Consider the following 10,777-nt stretch of genomic DNA (forward strand, 5'->3'; position numbering starts at 1 on the left):
AATCAAATAAAATCTTCATCTGTCAGACGTTTGTGGCTCTTTCTTTGTCTCAACAAGTCATTTTTACAGTTGATTTAAAATGGAATTCAATACAAATTTTAAAGTTGGCCAAACACTAGGCTGCCTATAATTCATGTTTAACGACTTAAAGAAAAATCATTTTAGAGTCATTGGTTAATCCAATATAACAATGGGTGGGAATTTGTTAAACGCGGACGTATGTTTGTGATTCAAATAAATGAAAGTTGTAATTTTATTTTAATTAAATTCAGCATTGAAGAGCTCTTGACTCAATAACCTTCCAGTAGACATGCTCTTGATCCTGTTTACTCAAAAATCTTGTCAAAGACTAGTCAATACAAACATTTTGTTCGGTCTCCTTTTAAGATTTGGGTCGATATTGAGTTTGGATTCTTCCACTTTAGGCAACGACTGTCCCACTTGTACACTAGCATCTAACTAGTGATCTACAAGTGAACCTTACATACTAAGCCTGAGGCAGAAAAACAGACCATCTTGTACTGGATAGTAAACACAACTTTTACAATTTGCTTCTTGGGGTTTCGGTACAAGTTCACCTTGTGTCAAAATAAGCATGATTCATAAACAACACTTTACCATGGTTACTTTAATCATGGTTAGCTTGGCGTTCCCACCTATTTCTAGTTATTCTGAGCATCCATAGAGTGTAAAAAGCCATGAGAATCTGAAGAAAGTTAAATTCATGCTTTCTTAAGGTGCTTCCCATTCGTTCCCAAACTTCTTATACAGTCCAAAATAACGTATGTTTTTCTGTCCTTCTTTGACAATGGTCAGGTCTGGTTAATTCAATTTGATCTTAAGCTCTGAAGCATGTTATTCAATCCTCAAAATGGCAAACAGCCCGAAAGGTTTCGGTAGACGACACAATCTTATATTAATGTCACACATGGTAAGACCACACCAAGACCACAACGAGAAAATAAAGTTAAATTGACGTCAATAAGAAATAAATGTTGGAACGTTAGCAGTAGGGACAGCAGGGAAAGTACCTTGTTTATGTCCGAGAATAAGCTACTCATGACACTCAACACCATAAAAGTCATGTGACCACATTGAGTGTGTGTGTGGTCCATTGGATTCGAAATGCTTTCATCACAAAGAACGTACTAGCTATATAATAGCTATATTAGTCATGTGTATATATGCCATGTGTTAACAAAACAAGTCTTTGTGCCTTTATCATTTTATTTCAAGATTAACTTCAGCGATGAACTTCCACATGGGTAGAACAAATGATTTATCTCGTCATGTAAGCATCAGGGAAGTCTTGTTTTCTTAAAAACAACATTGTAATAACAAGATTGTTGTCATGACAATTCCTAACTCTGGATAAAAACCTTTGAAAAGTAACGATATGATGTGATTCACTCAGGTAAAGAGCAGCGATCAGCACTTCCGAAGCCACAGCTAACGTTTCCAGTGATGCTGGATGACTTTAAACTTCCGTCAGACTTCAGTTTTTTTTTTTTTTCGTTCAAAGACTCTTCTCTGGTCAAAGTTCAGACTGTGATATTCGGAGCGCGGCGTCTCACCTGCCTGCGAGGGAGCGGCGAACCCACCACCGCACAGTTGGAGACGTGACATTTTTGGCCTCAGATGTGACATAACATTTCCTCTGAGTGAGCCTCCGCCGCTCGGCCCCGCCACCGGGGCCTCCTCTAAAGGGGCCCTTCTCACATCACAGCGGCTCACAGCAGCAGCACCGAAGCCAAGCGCCACAAGTCCTCAGGTCGCTGTGTACCACATTAAATTTAGACTCCTTTAACGTCCTCCAATAATGCATCTGGAGTATTTCCGGTCATTACTATTCAGACTTTTCTCATATCATAAAAAAAAAAAAACCCTCTGAAAATGGGCCAGAGATCTGAGCCGTTCACAGGCCGCTGGGGGCCTCACTTCAAATCTGTCACCCGTTTGAAACTTTTGCATTGCCAGCTCCAGTCGAGCCACTGATGACTGAAACTCCAAAATAAACCACCCAAAAGACTCTCAGATTTGGTCGAGGTTCAGTTTGATGCATTTCTTTCTCCCCCCACCATTGATACCACACCACAGTCGAAAGAAGCTTTTAAAGTACTTGAGAATAAAGTACTGAACTGAACGATAGAATCTACAAACAAACATATGACATATGTATGTTCAATAAAAGAAGAAACTTAAAGGTCAAGCGATCACACTTGTTTGACAGATCTAGTCATACAATGTACAACTGGAGACACAATTTAATCCTCTCTTTAAAGTTGGAACAAATACTTTTAGGCATCATCACCAATCACAGGTAAGTTTGTTCAGTATTTAATAATTCATTTTAAAGTCACTTTGATTTCAATCTCCTCCACAGTCATTGAGTTTTCATAAACGATTAAATTATCGGACAGATTGTATCACAGTTTGTGGAGACAATATCTCAGAATAAATTGAAGGATTTAGTTTTGTTTAAATATGAGAAAAATAATAAATGCCAATATTCAGACTGTTTTTGGAAGAATTCATAATGTCAAGGCTTCAAGATATTACAGACGAGCACCAAAGAGACGAAGATAAAGATGAAGACAACTAAGCTCCATTAAAATTAACAAATATTTCTGCCTATAACTCTAAAATGGAACAGATTATTCACAAAATAATCTCTTATAATTATAGTAAAATAACTGTTCAGCAGTTATCTGATCTGCAACCTCTTCCCAGAAGGGGGCGTAAGAGTGTACATGTAAGACTTCTAGATCTTTAAGAGATTTAGATTCCTAATGGTGACTTGATTGTTACTCTTGCATTGCATTATGGAATGGCAGTTAAAATGGGAGGGTTTCAGGAATCGGTCATCAGGAGATAAGGTCATTGAGGAGGGTGAAGAAGAGAGTGCGGGCGAGGTAGAATGTGGCGTAGCAATCGTAGCAGAAAGAGTGAGACAGTAGTGGTGACTATCTAGTTTGTTGAAGTCATAGTAACCAGAGTTAGACGAGTCAGAGCTGACGATACTGAGGTTTTCGTTTGGAGTGACTGAAAAAGACGACTTAGGACAGTCACCGGGACAGTACATGTGGAGAAGTTTGGAGTCAAAGTTAAAAGACCTGGAAGGTCAAGTTAGGTCAGATGGACACGTTAATAAATGTTACCCTATTAGAAAACATCACAGTAAGTAAGTAAGTAAGAAAGTAAGAAATATGTCTGAGAGCGAGGAAGATTGTTCCAAAGCTAGATCAGTAGATTCTGATCCACAGACCTCAGAGCCCGAGCTGGGGTGTAAGGCTGGATCAGATCACTGATGTAAGAAGGAGTCTGACCATGAAGAGATCTGAAAGTAAGAACCAGAATTTTAAAATTGATCCTGAAAGAAACTGGCAGCCAGTGAAGAGTTTTAAGAATCGGAGAAATGTGAGTTCTTCTACTAGAGCAGGACAGATTTCTCTCTGCAGAGTTTCATATCAACTGCAGGCCAGACAGATCCTTCTTGTTAAGACATGAAAATAAACTGTTACAATAGTCCAGACGAGAAGACACAAACGCATGGATTATAAACTCCAGATCATGCTGTGACAACATTTTCCTAAGTTTAGAGATGTTTCTCAGTTGAAAGTAACAGTTTCTGGTCAGTTTTCTGCAGTGTTGAACTAGAGACACGTCTTTGTCACAGTCCACTGTTAGCATGTTTCCAAACGTTTTCAAGAGACAATACTCAGAGAGCATGTTTGCATCCCGACTTCCTCCTCACACAGTGACGCACCGACAGGCGGAGAACACACAGTCGCAACAGGAGGAACAAACAACATTGTTATGTTCGCTCGCAGCTCCCAGTTGCACAAATGGCTCTTGAGTTAATTACAAAGTCCATTTCCATGTGGAACTCGAGTCAAACTGCAGGTGAATCTCACAGCAGGTTAGTGGCACAGTTGATGCCAATAGAAACTCTTCACGATTTCATCGACGTCTCGTGTCGACTTCGAATCAACAACCACGACACAAAGTCACCCCAGCACGCTTGGGTTTCATATAAGTGTCTTTAAGCATCCGTGTCAACAACGACTCCGGCCAAGAGCTCCGATTTCAAGCTCCCAAAAATAAATGCCGATCAAAGTCGGGTCACTTTGAACGCATTAAGAAAAGAAGGAGCCACAAATATATTAGTTTATAAAAGCAGTAAAACGTCGTTGGAAGAAAACATTTAAAATATTTGAAATGAAGTTGTAATGTAAAAAGGTTAAAAAGTAAAAATAAAAAGAGTGAATTATAAGACAAATATGTATTATATATATAATTATATATATATATATATATATATATATATAATACATATTTATATATATATATATAATATAATACATATTTGTCTTATAATTCACTCTATATTTAATCAAAATATTTAATTAAATTATTCATTAAAAATACTGAAATATTTAATGACTATGATTTTTCGTTCAATATTTCTTTACAATATAATACAATAGTATGTGATACTAGTATGTTAATAAATAAATATATCATATATATTATATGATATATTTATTTATTATTGTATTATATTGTAAAGAAATATTGAACGAAAAATCACATTCAATAAATATTTCAGTATATTTAATGATTAATTTAATTAAATATCTTGTTATCGAAAGACTTCTTTTAACCCATGAGATGTGAATTAAGGGGTACATTTGGCCCCTTTTTTTTTTTTTGCAAAACACATAACTGACCCTTGACCTTCACACCTGCTCTCCTAGTGGTCAACAAGTCTCATCAACACCTGAAGTGTGAGCACGCCAGAGACGAGCGCAACCGTCTTACATAACCAAGCCATTAATATTGATCATTCCCAAATTTGCCAACGAAAGGAATCTTGAGGGTAAAAAAAAAACTGCATTTTTTTTCCTCTTTCCAGTAACGATCTCCACAGCCCTTCGAGGTCTTTTCTCTGACCCGCTCGTGTCTCGCAGCGCTGCTGAGGTAAGCGCTTTTTCCACTTTAAAAGGTAGTAGAACTCGGGGTTAAAACAGCAAGCGCTCGGAACGCAGGAGGAGGAAATGTGTGTTCTCGGAAAAAAAAAAAAAGTTTTGGCATGAAGCAGCACATGAGGTCAGGGATTCTATGTCCATCCTGGATGTGAAACACAACACTGCAAACCACACTCTTGAGGGAGAAAACTCAATGTTGTTGGACCGTTACTGGTCAAATCTGATTATAATGATTATATTATTATTATATCAGCGACAAACTTTTCTTTTAATTCTCTTGAAAATAACTCTAAGTTGTATTCGTTACATCAAACTTGGTCGACTGAGACTACTATAATTATATATTTAAACACAACATATGTGTAATATATATTTGGAAAATTAGGTTCTTCATAGTGATTGTGATAAAAACTATAATATCGTTTCATGAAGTTGGTTTTTGTTGCATTTTTCTAACAGTTCCACAATCGTGTCTATAGAAAGTGGAAAGCCCCCCCCAGTGACCATCCCACCTATGACACCACGAGTGGTTAAGAACCCCAAAACCATCTCTCCGAAATCAACAAATCAACTTGTTTTTTTTAAGTCTTTGGATAACGTCACCGTCAATAACCTGACATTTTAAAGACGATCCAAAAGTTGATCACTTAGATCAACAGGTGTCAAACTGGTCCAGAAAAAGGGCCGAGACGGTGCAGGTTTTGGATCCAACCACTCAAGCACATATAGTTGAACCAATCAGGCGTCTGAAGACAGTAATCAATTAATTGTCAGTCAGGTGTTGTTCGTTTAAGCCGACACCTGATTCGTTAACTCGTGTGTGCTTGAGTGGTTGGAACAAAAACCTGCACCGTCTCGGCCCTTTTTTTCTGGACCAGTTTGACTCACTCCTGACTTGGATGATTGAACAAGAGACAAACCGAATTAAAATCCAGTCTCAAATTGTTTTGAAAGCTCATTTTTAGCCTCTCTGTGGTTCACCAGCGCCTCATAACACCAGACACACTCCCTTCCTGCAGGACAAACATCCACTTTCTCATCCCTTCCATCTGAGGTTACTTCCATCTATGTCGGTTTACGCTTGTGGAAAAGATTTCCAGATAAATAGTTGACATCTGTAGTGTCTTGTTTTTGAAGGAGGTCGTCATAACTTTCTAGGACGACATTAACTCGGGGAAGCAGAAGCAAGTGGCAGTAAACTTTTTGACATAATGAGGAGACGCCGCATCCCGGTTAACCGCAGTGCGACGTTTATGTAGGTGGAGACAAAACTTTATTTAACACAAACAAAGTTCGACAATTTCGCAAAACTTGTTTGTCTTGTGCTGTCAAGCAAATTTTGTTTATTTAAATGATTATTTTGTCACTAACAAATCATTTTAGATTTCATGAACACATTTTTTTCCCCACCATGAATTAATTTAAAATAAATAAAACAATATTTTCCATAATTTTCACTGACTTTCTTTAAAATTATTTTTTTTTGTTGTAATATCAGTCACAAAATTGTAATATATTAATTGAAAAACTTCAAATTACAATCTTCTTCGAAACTCTTTTTTTTAATTTTATTTATAAAAAATATGTTATCATTGAAAATGTTTTCATTGATTTAAAACGATTTATTGGTATTCATTTTCAAATATATATATTTTTTTAAGTCTTAGGTCGATTGATTTAATAACGTCAATCTCTCTCTATATATACTGTATGTATAAATATATAAATATATATATATACTGTATATATATATCGATCCATTACATTTGTTTATTAATTCAGGTTAACTTTATATTAACATTTAAATGGCTATATTTAATTTACGGCCTATACACGATCAGACCAATGACTCAAACCTTTCACAACTATCTTCCACGTGTCGAACTGATTTTTATGACCCCTGTGCTCAAGGTGCAAAGGTCACACAGTAAACTTGCTAAATAGACAAACCGCTCTCCTGCAGGAGAGGTTGTCTCACTGAACACGTTTTTTTTTTTGTTTTTTTTTCAGCCATTCAGTATTACATAACAGAGCAAAAAAAGGCGTCCTTTTCCTGTCTTTCTCTCGCAGACACACTTGAATCCTGTTCATAAAAGGGGGTGCGGTGGATATAGGTCAGCAGGTTAGCGGTGTCTCAAAGTCAGACTCGTCCAGAAGAAGAATAATAATAAAAATAAATAAAAAAAATCAATTCAATACCTGTGTGTGTGTCTCCTGGCTTGTGCTGCTATTACATAAGAGCTGTGGCAGCCGCCAAGTCACACACACTCAAAAAACACAAATCATCAACTGGATTTGTGTGTTGATTCCAACTGTGATCATAGTTGAGCAGATCTGATGGTGATTTCTGCTTCTCTGACTCTCTCCCCTGCGCTCTTGTTTATGGCTAAACCTGTTACATAACCAGCTTACATTCCACATTCACCATATCACACTCTAAATATACCCCTTTTGCGCGCGCGCGCCGCACAGAACACAATAAGCATTTGCTTATGGGGGGGGTGATCGGTACTTGAACGCACCATATCAAAATATATCGATCAGCGACAATAAGCGCAGAAATAAACTAGTTATTTTGTGTGTGTGTGTGTGTGTGAGAGAGAGAGAGAGAGAGAGGGGGGTGTGGTTAACTACTGTCCTTACTGTACAACATGGACGTGGTGGATCGATTGCAAAAGAAAAATGAGGCGCACATTCGGGGGGTTCATATACGATTGGGGTGTATGGGGTCATGCTGGTGTCCAGCTGGGGGTCAATCTTGCCTCGCGATGGACGTGATCGCTCTCCAAAAAAAATCGCGATGAGAGCCGAATCCGATCGATACATAGTTGGGAAACTTTACAACACTTTCGGGGAGCCCACCCCACCACCCCACTCCACACCCCCCTGACCAGTCCAGGCTGCTGCGTCTGCTGGTTAAGTTTGCGACGGATCTCGTCGGGAATGTGACATGTGAGACCCCCGACAGCCCCCCCTGTGACAGATCCGAGCTGTCAATGAACACACACATGAAGAATTAACACATACATGCACGGGTTGTTTTTTTTAAGGGAGGGGAGGATGGTTGCATTTCTGTGAGGTTCTCCACAGCCAGCCGCGATTTCATTCATTTTTTATTTTTTTTTAACTTTGATATTTTTCAAATCAAAAAAAAAAAAACGTCGGCGATCGTCTCCATGGTTCCCCCCCACCCACCCCCTTACCTCTGTTGGTGCTGGAGCAGGTCTGCCTTCGAACCGGAGCCGGGTGGTCCGCTTTCCGGAGCGTCTCCAGGTTCACCGGGGTTTCCCTGAGCGGGGTAGCCGGCTCCGAGGCGCTGTTGCCCGGGTCGCTCGCTGGATCAGGCGGGGAGTCCATGTTCTTTTTTTTCTCTCCCTCTCTCTCTCTCTCTTTCTCTGGCTTCTCTGTCTACAACTACACGCCGGTCACTTCAAACTAATTCTACGCGATGTGTCAGCTCCGACCCAAACGCGTCGGTATGTAATTTAGAGCAAGAAGTAAGAAATGAGAAATGCGAGCGTGTGTGGAGGAGGGTGTGTGTGTCTGATTGTCCACTGGCGGCGCTGTTGAGTCCCCCCCACATATACACAGGCGAGGGGAGCGTCAGTAGATGAAGGCCTGAAACTAATCCACTGACAAACACACGTACAGTTTATGTTAGAAATAAAGAGAAGTAAATACTTTATTACTATATAAAGAGTAGTCAAACAATATATTAAACAAAGATCCATAATAATGTAAAATGTTTAAAAATGTATTCATTTATTCATGAGCTCTTTTATAATGGCCCACTTATATTATTAATATTATCTTTAGATATAAAAACATTGGATTTCAAACGAAACCAAAAATCAATACGAAAAGTTATCTTATGAAGTTGATTTTTTTTTTACAGGCTATTCAGTAAGTAAGTATGTCAATTATATTCATAGAGAGCTTTTCAGAGTCTACTGACTCCTTTAAGAAACATCTTAAGGTGTTTTTATTTGTTCAGGCTTTTCCCTGATTTTCTGGAACTCCTGTTGTGTTATCAGTTTTATCTTGATCTTTAAAGTATATACTTTATTGAATATTGTTTTGATTGTTTAAGCGCTTTGTGACCCTAGTCTGGAAAAGCGCTATACAAATAAAAATTACTTACTTACTTACTTACTTTTCCAGACCAGGGTCACAAAGCGCTTAAACAATCAAAAACAAAACTCAATAAAAATATATACTTAAAAGATCGAGATAACACAGAGAAACAACACAGGAATTCCAGAAAATCAAGTCATGAAAATTCAGAAAATTCTGGTCATGGTATGCTATATTCTGCGTCACCCTGGACCGGTCAATCAAATGGACAAGCAGTCCCTTGTAAACTTGTGGAAACATTTATTTAAGGTAATCCAACTGTACCAACTTCCTTCTCGAAATTGGCTAATATTAGAATCAGAAACGTTTTATTGCCAGTGTTGGAAACGCAACATTATTTTTTTGGTGATATCAGTACAGAATGAAATTAAGAAATAAGTCAACACACACAATAATAAATAGTAAAACAGAACCAAGCACCACAGCAACCATTTAAACGTGCCTATGTCAAAAGTAGATTTAAAAAATATATATATACCATTTTTTTTTCCACTTTACTAAGTTTGAGTCGCGGTGGCAGCAGCCCTGGCAAAGACACCCAGACTTCCCTCTCACTGGGAACCCTTAATACAGATTTAAAATTTATTAAAACGTTTTGCATCAACTTAGCATCTCATCATCATGGTTCAGTGATTGTGCTTTATTAAAAAAAACATATAATACGTTTAAATATTTTTACGCCCGTGAGAGAATAGAAACAATCGTACCTGGGCCCAGGACCAGTAGTTGAGAAACGTCAGGTTAAATTGTAATGTTTAAATGTAATTAAAAATCAACAAATTATTTTTAAAAGGTTTTGTTTTCACAAGTTGCCAAAGAAAATAGCATCTACTACATTGTCACTGGCTGATTTTAGTTAATAAATTATATCACAAAATCTTTTAATATTTGGCATCAACAGCACAATTCAGATTTATTTTAAGAATCACTTTTTTTTTTAATAATCACGTGACCCACACATGACCTCGATTAAACCATTGAAACAAATGATGATAATCTTTGTGCCAAGAAACAGTGAAGACTAAAAAATAAATGTATTTGTTTGGCAATTTACTAATAATAATAGCATTTCAAACGTGCTTATTTTATATTAAATTAATGTATTATTTCACTTAAAAATCGAGATATTTTATGAACATCAAACCTGTTTTTTTTACGCAATTTTCATTTTCCTTATCTTCAATCCTGGGACCTCAGTCAGACGTCATGAGGACGAGTGCGCACCTCCCACTGCGCAGCTTCTACAAACAGCACGGCTCACATGTGATGAGGGAGCTAAGCCCCGCCCATTTAAAGAGAGACACGTGGTTTTTGACAGCACTTGGATGACAGGGGAGAGAAAACATGACGTCCTCGAATATAGATGAATTAATTTCATTTAAAAACGAAAGCATGGAATTTATATTGTCGTTAATATATCTTCTTTTAAGTATTAAAGAAAAATAAATAAAACTCATACATGAAAAAAAAAGAAAACATGAGATAGTTGAATAAATAGCTAAGAAAACAATGTCACCAAAGCAGCTTTTAGGGGAAATGTACACAAAGTTAATTCCATCACATGCCTTCAATACAGATCACGACACATAGTTATAGTAATCGAGTTTAGAAAACGACATGGTTACACAGCAGACTGGTTTGTGATTGAATAACAG

General features: G+C 37.6%; 1 protein-coding gene across 1 annotated transcript in view; it reads right to left on the reverse strand.

Annotated features, from left to right (window-relative positions):
* roraa (RAR-related orphan receptor A, paralog a) overlaps nucleotides 1–8,537 on the reverse strand; it is a 274,886-nt gene extending 266,349 nt beyond the window's left edge. Inside the window, exon 1 of the mRNA XM_087797616.1 lies at nucleotides 8,192–8,537. Coding sequence (XP_087653742.1) covers nucleotides 8,192–8,345 — 154 coding nt within the window. The 5' untranslated portion in view covers nucleotides 8,346–8,537. The remainder of the gene's footprint in view (nucleotides 1–8,191) is intronic.
* Nucleotides 8,538–10,777: the final 2,240 nt, after the last annotated feature.

This window comes from Callionymus lyra, chromosome 8 (assembly GCF_982586985.1).
Source record: "Callionymus lyra chromosome 8, fCalLyr1.hap1.1, whole genome shotgun sequence".
NCBI lineage: Eukaryota > Metazoa > Chordata > Actinopteri > Syngnathiformes > Callionymidae > Callionymus > Callionymus lyra.